General features: G+C 43.9%; 1 protein-coding gene across 3 annotated transcripts in view; it reads right to left on the bottom strand.

The window, feature by feature from the left end:
- KSR2 (kinase suppressor of ras 2) overlaps positions 1 to 18,969 on the bottom strand; it is a 304,420-nt gene that overhangs the window by 81,763 nt on the left and 203,688 nt on the right. For all 3 annotated transcript variants that reach the window (XR_011362254.1, XM_069963967.1, XM_069963968.1), the window contains exons 8-10: positions 15,352 to 15,419; positions 13,167 to 13,285; positions 4,088 to 4,256 (exon numbers count right to left, since the gene is read on the bottom strand). Coding sequence is in view for 2 of the 3 variants with exons in the window: in XM_069963967.1 (XP_069820068.1) it covers positions 4,088 to 4,256; positions 13,167 to 13,285; positions 15,352 to 15,419 (356 nt within the window). In the remaining variant the exon portion in view is untranslated. The remainder of the gene's footprint in view (positions 1 to 4,087; positions 4,257 to 13,166; positions 13,286 to 15,351; positions 15,420 to 18,969) is intronic.

Below are 18,969 nucleotides of genomic sequence, written 5' to 3'. Positions count from 1 at the left end.
TTTCCCAGGTTTTAAATAAAAGTAAACAAATAAATAAATAAACATGTTTGCTATCGCCGCGTGCGTAATCGCCCGAACTATTAATTAATCACATTCCTGATCTCGTACGGTAAACGGCGTCAGCGCAAAAAAATCCCAAAGTGCAAAATTGCGCATTTTTGGTCGCATCAAATCCAGAAAAAATGTAATATAAAGCGATCAAAAAGTCGTATATGCGCAATCAAGGTACCGATAGAAAGATCACATCATGGCGCAAAAAATGACACCTCGCACAGCCCCATAGACCAAAGGATAAAAGTGCTATAAGCCTGGGAATGGAGCGATTTTAAGGAACAACGGTTTGGTTAACAACGGTTTGAATTTTTTACAGGCCATCAGATACAATATAAGTTATACATGTTATATATCGTTTTAATCGTAACGACTTGAGGAACATCCATCACAAGTCAGTTTTACCCCAGGGCGAATGGCGTAAAAACACATTTCCCCCAAATAAAAGAAATGCGTTTTTTTTTTCAATTTCACCACACTTTGAATTTTTTTCTGGTTTCGCAGTGTACTTTATGCAAAAATTCAGCCTGTCATTGCAAAGTACAATTAGTGACGCAAAAAATAAGGGGTCATGTGGGTTTCTAGGTGGAAAAATGCAAGTGCTATGGCCTTTTAAACACAAGGAGGAAAAACCGAAAACGTAAAAACGAAAATGGGCCATGTCCTTAAAGGGTTAAACAAAAAATTGGCCTATTTTAAGGGCAGGTTCACTTTACATTGTCTGCTCTGGCAGTTTTGTGCAGCAGCTGTTCAATGAATAGCGGTCACATAAAACTGACATATCAGTTTTCGGTGCGGCCGCATCCCATAATAATTAAAGCAATCTACAATTTTGTTAAATAACGGACGTGTTTGGAAACCTGCAACTACAGCCGTTGTTTAATGAAATTATATGTAGTGTGAACTTAGCCTAAAACTAAAAAATGGAATATTTGTCACTTTTTTAGGCCAAGCTCACACACTGCCATTTTGCCACCATCTTTCTGGCTCCAACAGAGCCTGGCCTCCCCTTAGTACAATGACTGGTGTTTGTACATTATTCTAGTTTGGTTACTAATTGGCCTTTGAATGCGGCTTAATTGAAAAGTCCATTGAATTTAATAGTAAAAACTGAGAAAGAACAGTGACAAAAGAAAAACCGTGTGTGAACAACTAATAAAAAACGTCCGCTGTTTGCAAACGACGTTAAAAAAAATGATCATGTTCATTATTTTGAAGTCCCTGGTAAAAACGTCCGTTATTCAATACATTGTGTGCACTGGACTTCCGTCTTCCCATCGGCTTCAATGCATTGCCATTACAGTCAGGTAAATTGCAGCAAAAACAGACGTTATTTTAAATATCAAAATCGTCTGCCTTTTCTCTATTTTTGACGTTAAGTGAACATAGCCATACGTTGTCATTTGGTAAGTGTTTTTTTTATGCTACATAAATCTATGTCAATGGACAGAATTCTCCAATGAAATTCACTGACAAATTAGGTCATATAGTTAGTTATGCTGGTATAGCAAGGGTTACAGCAAATCATAAATTCCATTGATATTATAATTATATATATTTATTTATTAAAGATTTGGAGATTGATCAAACATGGTGTAAAGTGAGACTGGCTCAGTCGCCCCCGGCAACCAATCAGATTCCACCTTTCATTCCTCACAGACTCTTTGGAAAATGAAAGGTGGAATCTGATTGGTTGCCGGGGGCGACTGAGCCAGTTTCACTTTACACCATGTTTGATAAATCTCCCCATTTGTCTGCAATAAAAAGTTTCCAACATACATGTGAATAAGGCCTAACCTTACCGGACACTTCACCTACATCAGTGCTTCTCAAACTGTGAGGGGCCCCCTAGTTGTTGGTGAGGCCCATTTGGGGAGACAGTTTTCACAGTTGGTATGTACAGAAATTACAATACAACAGGATCAATCCATAGAATAAATATTTCAGATATTGTTTGTAAATAAAAGTTAAATATTTTTTAATATTCTGAAATATTAGTACCTTACAAGGAATTACCAAGATCTACAGATTGAGGTAAGGGCCACACGTTTTTGCAGTCTGTTTTTTTCATCTGTTTTTGCAAAAAATTTATTTTATTTGGCTATGTTCATACTATGTTCAAGTGCCGGCCGCTGGGCTGCATTTATGACGTTCCTTCAGCCAATACCTCTGCATCGGCTGCAGGAAAATCCTTTTTTAACTATTGATTTGCAGGTACCATCGGATGTGCCCGCAAATCAATTAGCCATTCACTCAAATGTAATGTGCAGCTGCCGCCACATAGTGTGAACAGCTATTATTTCTGGACGCTGTTTACTAAACAGCGTCCGGAAATAAAAGGCAGGTACATTATTTTAACCCTTTCACGACCATGGGTCATTGATTCCTCAATGCCCAGGTCGTTTTTGGACATCAGCCTATGGGATCATAATAAGCCCCGATGGACACCGGACACAGAATTCTCCCTCTGTAGAGGGAGAATTCTCTGTCAGGAGCCCCATAGATGCTGCGGTCGTGCTGGGAGTTGATAGCGGGAGGGGGTTAACGTTCTAAAGAACAGGCGTTAACATAACGCTGTGTGAACATAGTGGGAGGCATTGCATTGACTTCAATGCAATGCCACCTCTTCAGTAAAGAACGGACGCTGATTCCATTGCAATCAGCGTCTGTTCTATGCTATGTTAACACAACGCAATTTTAAAATAACGCCCGTTTTTGCCGTGATCTAACTGACTGCAATGGCAATGCATTAAAGTCAATGGAAAGACTGATGTCCAATGTATACAATGCATTGAATAAGGGACGTTATCGCTACGGACGTCAAAGTAATGTTCATGTTCATTATTTTCGGACGTCTTTTGCGGACGTTTTTTATTAGTTGTTCACACACCATTTTTCTTTTGTCACCGTTTTTTTCTCCGTTCTTACTATTAAATTCAATGGACATTTCAATTAAGCCGCATCCAAAGGCCAATTAGTAACCAAACTAGAATAATGTACCAACAGCCGTCAAGGGGAGGCCAGACAGCTAAATGACGTCCATTATTTTAGACTCAAAATAACGGACGTAATTTTGAACAGAGCTGAAAAAAAACGTTCTGTAACTATAGCCTTTGTGTGCATCCATTTTGATCCGTTTTCCTTCCATTATATAAAAAAAAAAGGATCAAGATGGATGGGTTGTTTTTTTTAGCATACACAAAAACTTTTGTGTACGCTAAAAAAAAAGACACATCCGTTTTGATCCATCTTCTTTTTTTATGGAAGTCAATAGAAAAACGGATCAAAATGGATGCACACAATTGCATCAGTTTTTCCATCTTTTTTTTTTGCAAAAACATGAAAAAAACAAACTGCAAAAATGTGGTGAGAACCCAGCCTGACTGGAGTGATTTGTTGTTTTTTAGCAGGCTGTAACTGTCATCTATAACACTAAAATTCAATCTTTATATATGCGCAAAAATGAATTTAGCTGTAGAGTTTAGGAGAATTTTTTTGATGTATATAAGGTCGGGTTCACGCAGCGTATTTGCAGCCCGTTTTGAAACGATCACTTTTAATGTACAAAAAAACCCACTGGATTAATAATGTTTTTGTGCAAGCAAAAACAACAAAACAAACAAAAAACAAACAATACAAAGTCAATGGAAAAAAGGATGCAAACGGATTGCACACAATTACATCCTTTTTTTTTTTTTGCCATAAAACGGATCGTCAAAGAGACTGCAAAAACACAGTGTGAAAGTCTATGCAGCCTAAACTACGAGGAGGATATGTTGGGCTCATGCATAGGTAGCTATGTAGCCATAGTCCATAGAGAAGACAGTAGAGATAAATGTGTATAAAGAAAAGCTGCCCCCCCACCCCCGTCCAATGCTCCAGCCAACATTTATCACAGTAGATTGAAATTCATTCACTTCAAACAATAGAACCCAATTCACAAGTACAGTAGGTGACATAACCTCTCCTGTGTCAGTTACGTAGCACAGAATTAGGTCGGGAACCTCCCGGGCCTCTCCCAGGCGGGCTTTGGTACCTGGTAAGTTGAACGGCTTCTGCTGGCGGGTGCATTGTGGGGATGGGTGAAGAGGAGAGGGTGGGGTGGCGCTGGGGGGAAGCGGAGGAGCAGGTGAGGACGGTGTGGAGGATGTCGTAGAGGAAGGGTTGCTGCTGGAATCTGGCTGGTAGGGCACTGGAATGTGGTCCTGGGGAAACAAAAGAGATAACACATTGGGAAGCAAATGAAAGGAGAGCCGACACACTGCGACAAACTGGACAAAACCCTTACTATTGCTTCTTACAGTATAACAGACATGGCAGTGAGGTAGATGCAAAGAAGCAAAACCATTGTGGATTGTAGTCACTGATCTGTATAGATTTGTATCCCTTAGGGTATTATTACACGAGCCGATGAAGGCCCGATAATAACTGTAAACGAGCGTCGATCTGCTAGATCGGCGCTCGTTTACTGAGCCTATTACGCGGCCTGAAAATTGTTTAACAAGGGCTGCATGGACATCATTATCGATGTCCATGCAGCCCTTGCTAAAACTGCATGCATTAACTGTCCATGGTCCAGGGTACAATGCGCTGCAGAGAAGCCTGCCTGAGCTGACAGGCCGCTCAGCCAATCACTGGCCGCACCGGTCCCGGACAGTTATTGGCTGAGCAGCCTGTCAGCTAAGAACGGCCGCTCTGAAGCTGCAGCACGTGGGTCGGGGAGAATCGGACCGCAAGGGGAGCCCTGGACCATGGATGGGTAATGTATATAGTTTGCAAATTCACAGCCGTCGGCCGCACACAACTATTACACGTAGCGATGGGTGGTCGGCACCCGACAATTTTAGGTCCAAACCTATATCAATGATCAGCCGATGATCGTTGTCATCAGCTGATCGTTGTGTTTATTACACGAAGCGATAATCAGCCGGATAGGGCCTATTTGGCTGATGATCATCCCGTGTAATAGGGCCCTTAGAATACATTTGCCTTAGGGCACAGTCTGCAAGCGTCTCCACCAAATCCTCATGCCTGTGGGTAACTGGAGTCCCCCCAAACCCCCCAAATCACAGGAATCAGGATGCTTATCGGGAGCTCAGATTCTAACAATGAGCTAGAGGTCACCGCTCGGCACCCCGATACTTCTATCCTCTCCGCAACGTCAAACTCAGAACTAGTGGTGAGCAAACATCAGAAAAGGGTCAGGGTTCCTACAGTAGATACTCATAGGCTGTGTTCAAATTAAGTAAAAAAAAAAACAACAAAAAACAGAAATGGCGTCTGCTATCGCTTTTGAAATAACGTCTATTATTGCTGCATTTTAATTGGCATCAATGGAATGACGGCCGCCCATAGCACACAGTGCATTAAATAACGGACGTTGTCTGGGCAAACATCAATTAATGATCGAACAATTATTCGACTTTATTTTTTGTTGTTAATAGACCTTCAAGAAACACCCTGAACTAGAATAATTTTAAGACGGGCGCCCAAAACGCAAAATGACAGACATAAATTTAAAAAGAGAAAGAAGTCATTTGAACATATCCATAGGCCGTCATGCAGCCAGAAAACTCAATTACACTTAGAAAATTGGATCTAAATAAAAAGACTGATATAATACTGATGCAATAAGGATCATATACGAAGGCGCTTGTATCTGATCTGATTTATTCTACTCCCTACACACAGACTTATTTTAAAGGGGTAGTGCGGCGGTAAAGAATTATTCACAGAATAACACACATTATACAGTTATACAACTTTGTAATGTATGTTATGTCTGTGAATGGCCCCCCTCCCCGTGTCCCACCACCCCCCCCCGTGTACCCGGAAGTGTGGTGCGCTATACTCGCCTGTCACGTGCCGACACCCATCTCCGATCTTCATTCAGTGACGTCTTCTTCGGCCAGCCAGCAAACAGCTCCGTCTTTTCCGAATGCCAGCCGCCCTCTGCAGCGTCATCCAATGCTCAGCCGCGGTTGGCTGAGCATAACTGTGCTTAGCCAATCGCGGCTGAGCACAGTTGTGACGCGGCGGAGGGGGGACGGGCGGCAGTGACTCGGCCGTCCGTCCGAAGATGACATTTGGCACAAAATGGCGGACAGCCCTCGACACGGATCAGGTAATGTATAATGCACCACACTTCCGGGACCATGGGGGGGGTGGTGGGACACGGGGTAGGAGGCGATTCACAGACATAACATACATTATTAGGCTATGTTCACACTGCGTATGATTCCGTCCGTAGTTCGTACGCTGCCCTACATGTGCGGCTGAAACTACGGGTGTGGGAGAAATCGACATGCGGCCGGATGCGTACGCACCGCGAACATACGCCCGCAGTACAGTTATGCTTCCCTAGCTTGTTTCGAAGCGATCTGAGGCAGGTCATTTACTTGGAAATCTTCGCCCAGCCCAATAAAACTCACAGAACCTTTTGGATCGAAAATTCAAGTTCAATTTGGCTGAAATAAGTACTCCGTACGGGACCGCATGGAAATCCACGGCCGTGAGTTGGAACAGTTCCGTCCTCAAACAATGGTCTTGTTAATTTTTCATGGCGTCGTATACAATCCGGCCGTAAGCTCATACGTAGTGTGCACTGTACGGCCGTATATCGTATACTTTCAAGCGAACGCATCAACCTCAAAACTACGTGCGTATATTCGCGGTTCGCACTACGGACGGATTCATATGCAGTGTGAACATAGCCTAAGAGACACACTATAAGAGACACACTATAAGAGACACACTATAAGAGACACACTATAAGAGACACGCTATAAGAGACACGCTATAAGGCCCCGTTCCCACTGAGCAAAGCTAGCGGAATTCCGCGACGGAATTGTCCGCCGCGGAATGCCGTTAGCCTCCCGCTCATAATGGGAGTCTATGGGAGGCGCGCGCTGCTGCTCTGTACGCGCTGAAGAATGAACATGTTCATTCTTCAGCGCGGACAGGGCAGGAGCGTGCGCCTCCCATAGAGTCCCATTATGAGCGGGAGGCTAACGGCATTCCGCGGCGGACAATTCCGTCGCGGAATTCCGCTACCTTTGCTCAGTGGGAACGGAGCCTAAGAGACACACTATAAGAGACACACTATAAGGGACACACTATAAGGGACACACTATAAGAGACACACTATAAGAGACACACTATAAGAGACACACTATAAGAGACACACTATAAGAGACACGCTATAAGAGACACGCTATAAGAGACACGCTATAAGAGACACTATAAGAGACACACTATAAGAGACACACTATAAGAGACACACTATAAGGGACACACTATAAGAGACACACTATAAGAGACACACTATAAGAGACGCTATAAGAGACATACTATAAGAGACAAACTAAAAGAGACATACTATAAGAGACATCCTATAAGGGACACCCTATAAGGGACATACTATAAGAGCAGCTGCAGCTGCAGGACCGCGACTGCCTGTCATTATACCCGGGTCTGGGGGATAGTAATGTGTGGGGGGCTGATCGCATTGAAACGGCCCTGGACACATTAAAACCCCTTCACCGTCAGAAATGTTAATATACTGTATGTTCCTGCTACACGGGGTGTGCGCAGCAGAAACGTATATAGCCAAATAGCTGACAAGAAGGGGTTAAATAAAAAAAATTGTTGAGAACCAAAAACTATAACAGGGATTTGCAGCATTTCCTGGGTCTTGGAATCCCTTCAGTTTTTTTTTTTACTAAGGAGTCTAATATGTGCGACTATTCTAATGTGGGTTGGTGTTTATGTTGGTCCAATATATTGAGTGCGATTTGTGAGTCATAGTAAAAAAAAAGTAGCAAAAAAAGTTACAAGCAAATTCCCCTAATGCTGACGTAACACAGACGTGGGCCTGCACCAGTTTTTGATAAATTGGAAGCAAATCCCAGATTAGGCTGGGTTCACACTGCATTTTTTTTCCCATTAGTTTTGGCAAAAAACGGATAGAAAAACTGATGCATTTGTGTGCATACATTTTAATCCGCTTTTCCATTATAAAAAAAAAAAAAAGATCAAAATGTATCTGCTTTTTTAAATGTACACAAAAACGGCGTTGACCATATTTTTATGTATGCTAAAAAAAGGATGGATTTTGATGGTTTTTTTTTATAATGGACATCAATAGAAAAACGGATCAAAATGGAAGCACACAAATGCAGCAGTTTTTCCATCCGTATTTTGGGAAAACGAATGGAAAAAAAAGTAGTGTGAATCCAGCCTCATGCAGTTTTTTGAGTGAATACTCAAAACAGGACAATTTACAAATAGCAGCATCTAAAAAATATTCACCTGTAGAATACCGGCTCATAAAAATGAGTGAAAAATCTAAATATTCACCTAAAAATAGGCCCAAAGACCTTGATTAATTTCCCTCTATGGCTATGTTCACACAACGTCAAAAATAGAGAAAAGGCGGACGATTTTGATATTTTAAAAAAACGTCTGTTTTTGCCACGATTTAACTGACTGCCATGGCAATGCATTGAAGTCAATGGAAAGACGGACGTCCAATGCACACAGTGTATTGAATAACGGACGTTTTTACGGCAAACGTCAAAATAGTATACAAGATCATTATTTTCGGCATCTTTTGCAAACAACGGACATTTTTATTAGTTGTTACCACGCAGATGTTCTTTTCCCCCCGTTCTTTCTCAGTTTTTACTATAAAATTCAATGGACTTTTCAATTAAGCCGCATCCAACGGCCAATTAGTAACCCCAAACCAGTCATTGCACTAAGGGGGGGTCAGACAGCTAAATAACGTCTGTTATTTTAGACTCGAAATGACGAATATAATTTTAAACGGAGCTGAAAAAACATTGTGTGAACATAGCCTGTGTGTGAATCCAACCAAAGGAATACAACAGCTCCTCGTACAGTACGACAAGAAGTGACAGCTCCTCGTACAGTACGAAAAGATGCGACAGCTCCTCGTACAGTACGACAAGATGCGACAGCTCCTCGTACAGTACAACAAGATGCGACAGCTCCTCGTACAGTACGACAAGATGCGACAGCTCCTCGTACAGTACAACAAGATGCGACAGCTCCTCGTACAGTACAACAAGATGCGACAGCTCCTCGTACAGTACAACAAGATGCGGCAGCTCCTTGTACAGTACAACAAGATGCGGCAGCTCCTCATACAGTACGACAAGATGCGACAGCTCCTTGTACAGTACAACAAGATGCGGCAGCTCCTCGTACAGTGCGACAAGATGCGACAGCTCCTCGTACAGCACGCCAAAATGCGACTGCTCCTCGTACAGTACAACAAGATGCGACAGCTCCTCGTACAGTACGACAAGATGCGACGGCTCCTCGTACAGTACGACAAGATGCGACGGCTTCTCGTACAGTCATCTTCTGGCCCCCTGCAGGTTTTACATTGCGGCAGTCTGAGTCCCGTTTCTTTTTCCCACACACTTTCTCGGTTTTTGCCGTCCTCCTCCTCCACCTCCTCACCAGTGTTTGTTTGTTTTGTTATTATCTTATTTTATTACTATAAGACACAATGCCTTAAATCCCTCCATACCATCTGGGAAGAGTCGGGAAGCAGATGGCTCCGCAGCCGTCCAGTCAGTTGTACAAAGGAAGGAAGGAGCGCCCTCAGCATAACCCCGCTGTCACTCGCCCACCGCTCCTCTAGTCACTCAGGCATGCTTCCCCTGTGATCTCCAGCAAATTCATCAAGAATCTTGTGACGTTAATCAATGAACGGCCTTATAACATTAGGAGTAGAATGTATAGTATACTATAGCGTCCAAACCTCAACCGTGTCTCTACCGTGCACACACAGTATTCCACTGATAGAGTCTAAGGAATAGGACTGTATCAGCTACATTACATGCACAAAAATATTACAAGAAATACTCTGGTTTTCTTTTATACGCACAATGGGAGAGATTTATCAAACATGGTGTAAAGTGACACTGGCTCAGTCGCCCCCGGCAACCAATCAGATTCCACCTTTCATTCCTCACAGACTCTTTGGAGCCGCACTCAAAACTGATATGTCAATTTTGTGCGGCCGCTATTCAGTGAATAGCGGCCGCACAAGACTAACAGTGCAGACAATGTCTCAATGGTTTACCGATATGTGGGCACACCTGAAAGTAATAAACATGCACCCGTATGCCCTCGCTTTCAATTCAAAAGAAATTAAGTTCATCCAGCCGTTACTGCAGTACTGGCCGGGATGAACTTCACAGACAGCAGCCGTTATGTGACACGGCCATGTCATAGTCAATGCAATGTCGCATGGTTCACACAGGGTTATTTTACACATCGTTATCTTTAGAGGGGGCATTAAAATAATCTACCTGCCTATTATTTACAGACGCTGTCCACCGAACAGCATCTGGAAATAATAGCCGTTCACACAATGTAATGTGCAGTGACTGCCACACATTACATTGTAGTAAATGGCTAATTGATTTGCAGGCACATCCGATGGTACCTGCACACCCAACAGTACCTGCACCCTGATTGTATCTGCACACCCAACAGTACCTGCACACCCGATGGTACCTACACACCCGACGGTACCTGCACACCAGATGGTACCTGCACACCCGACGGTACCTACACACCCGACGGTACCTGCACACCCAACAGTACCTGCACACCCGATGGTACCTACACACCCGACGGTACCTGCACACCAGATGGTACCTGCACACCCGACGGTACCTACACACCCGACGGTACCTGCACACCCAACAGTACCTGCACACCCGATGGTACCTGCACACCCGATGGTACCTACACACCCGACGGTACCTGCACACCCAACGGTACCTGCACACCCGATGGTACCTACACACCCGACGGTACCTGCACACCAGATGGTACCTGCACACCAGATGGTACCTGCACACCCGACAGTACCTACACCCTGATTGTATCTGCACACCCAACAGTACCTGCACAACCTAAACATAAACCGCAAACATATTAAAAAGACCCCCCCCATTCCCCAAATCTAAATATTTGTTCAATTAAAGGGGTACTCCGGCAAAAATGTTTTCCTGCAAATCAACTGGAAAATTATGTAGATTTGTACTTTACTTCTATTTAAAAATCTCCAGTCTTCCAGTACTTATCAGTTGCTGTATGTCCTGCAGGAAATTGTGTATTCTCTCCTGTCTGACACCGTGCTCTCTGCTGCCACCTCTGTCCATGTCAGGAACTGTCCAGAGCAGCAGCAAATCCCTATAGAAAACCTCTCCCGCTCTGGATTATTTCTGTCAGTATTTTGGTCAGTATGTCTCTCAGTATTTGCAGCCAAAACCAGGAGTGGAACCAACAGAGAAAATTTATAATGAAAAGATTTGCACAGTCTGGCTATGATCACACATAGTATTAGGATTGAAAACACAGAAACTGTGCAAATCTTTCCATAATTTTGGTTGAAAAAATACTGAGAAAATACTGGGACCAAATACTGAGCAAAATACAGTGTGAACATAGGCTTAAAGGGGTTCTTCACTTTGGACATTTCCAACTTTTGGTTGGCAATAAGTAGAAAGCAGATAAGTGTCCCCCTGTTGGGACCCTCAACAATCAGCTGTAACCTGGGTGCAAATCTGGTGCAGGAATTCCATTTCCATCTAGCGCCTCTACAGGAAAGGTCAAGTACTGCACAGTGCGCCATTCAAATAATAGGTAGTCTGAGAAATAGAGAACATGACACGTCCTCCAGAGCAAGAGATTCTCTATATAAGGGCTTTAAAATCTGGCAAAGAGATGAGGATCCTGAACAGAGGACTCCTCTAATAATTCCTGAAAGGAAAATAAGAAAAAAAACGTCTCCTTTCTAAAAGGGAAAATAGCTATAAATCATTATAAGCTGAGGCTTAAAGGGGTAATCCAGCAACAACAAAAAATATTTTCAAATCAACTGGTGCCAGAATGTGCCAGAGATTTGTAATTTACTTCTATGGAAAAAAAAAATCTCAAAACTTCCAGTACTTATCAGCTGCTGTAGGTCCTGCAGGAAGTGGCGTAGTCTTTCCAGTCTGACACAGTGCTCTCTGCTGCCACAACTGTCCAGAGCAGGAGAGGTTTTCTATGGGGATTTGCTGCTGCTCTGGACAGTTCCTGACATGGACAGAGGTGGCAGCAGAGAGCACTGTGTCAGACTGGAAAGAATACATCACTTCCTGCAGGACATACAGAAGCTGATAAGTACTGGAAGACTGGAGATATTTTAATAGAAGTAAATTACAAATCTCTGTCACTTTGTGGAAGCAGTTGATTAGAAAGATTTTTTTTTTTTTTGCTGGATTACCCCTTTCATTCTCTTTGTGTAATTTCCCAATTTTTAATGAATGAATAAACAAATATTATGGATAGAAAATCATTATTCTGCAGATTTTATACAGTCATTATGATACAGATCTATATATATATATATATATATATATATATATATATAATTTTTTATTTTTTAATTTTTTATTATTGTTATTAATATTATTATAATTGCTATATTTATTGTATATTTTGGACCTGAAGTCAGAGACACAGTAAAAAGCCATTGAACTGAGGGGCCAGAAGCCCAAGGAGCCCACACTCTCTCTCTCTGAAGACAAAGGGAAGTCCGATGCTTCCGACATAGTAAATGGAATGATTGGGCTGTAATTGGGATGACTGGCATACAACAAATCAATGTAATGCAATCAGGTCTGTGTTTCCTGGTATCTGCTGTGTGGTGTAGATGTGCGGATTTATCATTCCTGCCCGACTCTATTCATCTGTACAAACGCATCATCATCCGCTAGGCCTGTAAAATTCTCCGCTGCGTATATCCATATGTCTGGACTATCGATACTGAGAAGATAAATAAATGTGATTTGACCATGGCAGCTTCCTATCCTCGGCCCCTTCAATGATTGTGCACTGGTAGAAAGCAATGAGATCTGGAGGCCGATTACGGAGAACCAGATGCCACCTGTTACAGTACTGGGGACCATATACGAGACATGGACGGTATGTACTAAGCTTCACACGGCTTATTCTTCTGCTCCGGAATCTTCTGTATCTCATGTATCCGAGCTATGAGGTTGGACCGAGCCATCACCACTCACCTTGTTTATTTTGTTGGTTTTAGGAAGGGTTTGGCTAACATGGAGGTCCGAGTACCGCGGAGGTTTTCTTAAAGGATTGTTGATATCACATGGTACGGATTCAGTCCTGACCAGCCGCGCTGTAACGGTAATAAATACGATATTAGTGACAATATCTCTCAGCAGTTATTTGGTTTAGAACAGGGGTAGAGAACCTTAGCTGTCCAGATGGTGCAAAACTACAACTCCCATCATGCCTGGATAGGTAAAGCTTTAGCTGGAGAGCCAAGGTCCAAATCCCTGGTTTAGAAGTAATCTGCAACTTTCTGGATGTTCCACCTTTAAGTCACAGCCAGAGTGCATATACAGTCAGTGCACCGCCATCTCCCATCCTGTACTGTATAAGACTGCTGGAGTGCATATACAGTACAGTAGTAGTACAGTCAGTGCACCACCATCTCCCATCCTGTACTGTATAAGACTGCTGGAGTGCATATACAGTACAGTAGTAGTACAGTCAGTGCACCACCATCTCCCATCCTGTACTGTATAAGACTGCTGGAGTGCATATACAGTACAGTAGTAGTACAGTCAGTGCACCACCATCTCCCATCCTGTACTGTATAAGACTGCTGGAGTGCATATACAGTACAGTAGTAGTACAGTCAGTGCACCACCATCTCCCATCCTGTACTGTATAAGACTGCTGGAGTGCATATACAGTACAGTAGTAGTACAGTCAGTGCACCACCATCTCCCATCCTGTACTGTATAAGACTGCTGGAGTGCATATACAGTACAGTAGTAGTACAGTCAGTGCACCACAATCTCCCATCCTGTACTGTATAAGATTGCTGGAGTGCATATACAGTACAGTAGTAGTACAGTCAGTGCACCACCATCTCCCATCCTGTACTGTATAAGATTGCTGGAGTGCATATACAGTACAGTAGTAGTACAGACAGTGCACCACCATCTCCCATCCTGTACTGTATAAGACTGCTGGAGTGCATATACAGTACAGTAGTAGTACAGTCAGTGCACCACAATCTCCCATCCTGTACTGTATAATACTGCTGGAGTGCATATACAGTACAGTAGTAGTACAGACAGTGCACCACCATCTCCCATCCTGTACTGTATAATACTGCTGGAGTGCATATACAGTACAGTAGTAGTATAGGCAGTGAACCACCATCTCTCATCTTACCACCAATTTCTCATTAACATTATTTCCTATGGGAAAACACTGCTCAGTTCTCAAACTGCCTTCCTGAACCAATTAAGTTCCAGAAGAGAGGTATCACTGTACTGTGACCACTTTGTGGTTGTTATTTGGGTTTGGTTATATGACCAGTATTACCGTACTGTAATAGCAGGATCTCTGTAATGTCACATCCCTGTGGTTATTACCTGTACAGTAACTGTGGTTATTATCCTTGTACTGTGACATCCCTGTGTATTATTCTTGTTGTGGGAAATCACTATAGATCCTGGTGTGTATAATCCAGGTTCCTTCCTTTTTCCTGTGCGGTGACATCACTGTGATCTTTCAAGATGTATAAGGATAAAAGTGGGGGAGTATTTAGTTGCACCTAGGAATCGTCTGAGGTTATCTTATCATACCTTTGACTGTTAAGAAGATACCAGTACTATAAACTGCATAAGTTGCGGGACCTCTTAAGATTTTAAAAACTTTAAAAACTTTTTTACTCCCTTTGGTAGTAGCCAAAACTAACATTGGTTTCTTATAGAAACTCACATAGCCCTTCAACTGGAGATCTAGATTGGTCACTAAACAGTAGAGGCCAAAAAATATTCCCATTTATTAGATCGACACCTTTTCAGTTTGTACTCGTTTCCCTTCTCTTTATGGCTTATGACTTTGCTTATTACTGTACATAGGGTTAATTTTCAATTGCATAAAACTACATATAATCTAATTTCATTTCTCAATAATTTCCGAGCAGATCAAGAACATTCTTAATAAGTGTTCCCTTTCAACTGCTTGACGTCCAATGTACAATGGTTGGATTTTTTCCTACAAAATAGGAAAGGGAAATCTCTCAGGATCACAATGTTCAATAAATTCTCTTTATTTCACGGAGATTCTCTGAACAATAAGTTGTAACATTTAATGAAAACCTTGGGGTTACTATTCTGCTGAAATTGACAATTGAGATATCTGTGCCAACAGGATACCTACCTCCCCGATGTATAATTAATAAATGACACGGAGGGGCCTCTTTGGTGCATTTGTTGTGGCACTTTAGTCTAAAAAAAGAAAGAAAAACATAATGAACTTCTTGGTATAAAGAGTAAAACGTAAGTCAACAGAAAATTACAATAAGTCATTAATAAATCCCATAGGGCACTAGGAGACCTGAAGAGCACCAGGGGCAGAAGGAGACCCGTAGAGCAACAGGAAACCCGTAGAGCGCCAGGAGACCCGGTGAGCACCAGGAGACCCATAGAGCACCAGGAGATAAATGTGCAGTTACTAGAGATGAGCGACCCTGGAGCAGCTGGAGTCGATCCGAACCCGAACTTTCGGCATTTGATTAGCAGTGACTGCTGAACTTGGATAAAGCCCTAAGGCTATGTGGAAAACATGGATATAGTCATTGGCTATATCCATGTTTTCCAGACAACCTTAGAGCTTTATCCAAGTTCAGCAGCCGCCGCTAATCAAATGCCGAACATTCGGGTTCAGATCGACTCGAACCCGAACCCGGTTCTCTCATCTCTAGCAGTTACACATGAGAGATTGAATCCCACTGCCTGGAAATGTGAATGCAGCAATAGGTGAACCCGGACTCCCTGCAGGTTCGCTGATCTCTAGCCAGGGTACAAAGGTATATGTGACCCATAGGACTATATTTTAAGAATAAGTAAACCATGCTGAATGTTACTTTATAGTACACCACATAGCAGAGATAGCTTAAAGGGGTACTCCAGAGATTTTTTTAATCAACTGGTTTCGGAAAGTTATATAGATTTGTAAATGACTTCTATTTAAAAATCTAGTCTTCCAGTACTTATCAGCTGCTGTATGTCCTGCAGGAAGTAATGTATTCTTTCTAAGCTGACACAGTGCTCTCTGCTGCCACCCCTGTCCAAGCATATATGTAGGTCAGTGTACCAGCTTACATATATGCTTCTATCATGTACAGGTTTCAGCAAAACGCTGGAGTAGAAAATCAATAACATTAACCAAATATCATTTTTTATTTTTCTATGGAGTGGATTTTTAATTTGCGTTGCGCTTGTCGCTGTAATTGTAGATATGATTTTACGGTTCCCATCCTATGGCCGGTGCAGACGGCACTTACCACGCTGCTGGGTTTGGATGAGTTTTCCTGTCCAGTAAATAGGACTGTGCTGTAGTTGGGGAAGTATGTGTGATCAAATACCTATCGCTTTCAAGATTGATTCTGTCCTCGTTTTCATTTTTATGTTGGAAATTGAGTTCCCTCTATTATAGTCAGAGCCGCTGAGAACTTTGTGAAGGTTATTTCCAAATACAAAACAGAGTCAGCCGTCTGACTGATGTCTCCGCACTTCATAGTGGGGAAAAAAGACCTGTTATTTAGTGGTGCGCTGCCGACTGTTCTTTGCCATTAGATTTATTTGTTAGATTTGAAGTGTGAAGGTGAAAATAAAAGGCAAAAGGAAGATATAACAGGCCACACGGGGGTGCGGATGGTGGAGGCTCCTTGTCTGGGCTTTCTTACCACTCACACATCCATGCTAATGACCTGCGCGTACGGTCAGGAAACAATACCACATGTAGCCCTGTAACTATTTCCTTTTCATTCCAATTCTACAAGGAAAAGTAACATTCTCACTGTAGCTTTATAATTAAAAGAAAAACTGGAATATGTAAGATAAAGGTCTGTATTACAGCTCTGTCACCTTTGTACAGAAACAGGGGACTGGTCTTCAGCTAAAATGCATCATAACTCCTGGAACAGCATGTCTCCCATAACCTATCCTCCCACTTCTCATCCAACTCGCTCTTTGACCCCTGCAATCCGGCTTCTGCCCCATCACTCCACAGAGACTGCCCTCACCAAAGTGACCAATGACCGGCTACCTGCCAAATCCTCCCACTAATACTCTGTGCTCCTATAATAATAATAATAATAATAATAATAATAATACAAGCAGGAGTGAAGCACCCAAGGGTAGCTACACCAAAAATTGCTCATCTTCACCTTCAGAAACAAGTAGGCGCTATGTTAATCTTCTGCCTTGGGTCAAGTTCACACACAGTAGAACGGCCCAATTTCAAGAGCAACTGATTCCGCACCACTTAACATAGTAAATTTGGTGGGATTTGAACCTAGGGTCCCAGCAGGGGCGGACCTACCGCCGTAGCAGCCATAGCGGCCGCTACGGGGCCCCTGGCACCAGGGGGCCCGTGGCCTGGGCCCCCCAGAGCTGACTTTCTGAAGCACCCGGGGGCCGAGCGGGCCTCCCGGGTGTTAAGTGTCGTGATTGACAGCGCGAGAAACCATAGGCTTCCCACGCTGTCAATCACTCTTGTGACCGCAAGCAGCGTTTTGCTTGCGATCACAAGAGTTTCCGTCCGGCCCCCGCCCGATGTGCAGCTCCCTGCCGAAGTCCCGGGCAGCGCCATCATTGAGCGCCGCGGCGGCTGGGACTTCCGGTTTGCGTTCCCTGTACAGGAAGTCCCAGCCACCGGGGCGCAGCCTGAGCTCAGTGATGGCGCTGCCTGGGACTTCAGCAGGGAGCGGCTTATTGGTCGGAGGAAGAGAGAAGAGGAGACCGGCGACCGACGGGGGAGCGTGTGGTTAGGTGAGTTGTATTTTGTTTATTTTTATCAGAGGGGAACACTGGGGGCTATATGGGGGCTGAGGATGCACAATACTGGGGGCTATATGGGGGCTGAGGATGCACAATACTGGGGGCTATATGGGGGCTGAGGATGCACAACACTGGGGGCTATGTGGGGATGGGGATGCACAATACTGGGGGCTATGTGGGGGAGGGGATGCACAATACTGGGGGCTATGTGGGGGCTGGGGATGCACAATACTGGGGGCTATATGGGGATGGGGATGCACAATACTGGGGGCTATGTGGGGATGGGGATGCACAATACTGGGGGCTATATGGGGAAGGGGATGCACAATACTGGGGGCTATGTGGGGATGGGGAAGCACAATACTGGGGGCTATGTGGGGGAGGGGATGCACAATACTGGGGGCTATGTGGGGGAGGGGATGCACAACACTGCGGGCTATGTGGGGAAGGGGATGCACAATACTGGGGGCTATGTGGGGAAGGGGAGGCACAATACTGGGGGCTATATGGGGGCTGGGGATGCACAATACTGGGGGCTATGTGGGGAAGGGGATGCACAATACTGGGGGCTATGTGGGGAAGGGGATGCACAATACTGGGGGCTATATGGGGGCTGGGGATGCACAATACTGGGGGCTATGTGGGGAAGGGGATGCACAATACTGGGGGCTATATGGGGGCTGGGGATGCACAATACTGGGGGCTATGTGGGGGCTGGGGATGCACAATACTGGGGGCTATATGGGGATGGGGATGCACAATACTGGGGGCTATGTGGGGGCTGAGGATGCACAATACTGGGGGCTATATGGGGATGGGGATGCACAATACTGGGGGCTATGTGGGGATGGGGATGCACAATACTGGGGGCTATATGGGGAAGGGGATGCACAATACTGGGGGCTATGTGGGGATGGGGATGCACAATACTGGGGGCTATGTGGGGGAGGGGATGCACAATACTGGGGGCTATGTGGGGGAGGGGATGCACAAC

The sequence above is a fragment of the Dendropsophus ebraccatus genome, chromosome 3, assembly GCF_027789765.1.
Source record: "Dendropsophus ebraccatus isolate aDenEbr1 chromosome 3, aDenEbr1.pat, whole genome shotgun sequence".
Lineage (NCBI taxonomy): Eukaryota > Metazoa > Chordata > Amphibia > Anura > Hylidae > Dendropsophus > Dendropsophus ebraccatus.
The sequence above is the reverse complement of the archived record's forward strand: the minus strand, read 5'-3'. Positions and strand labels throughout refer to the sequence as shown.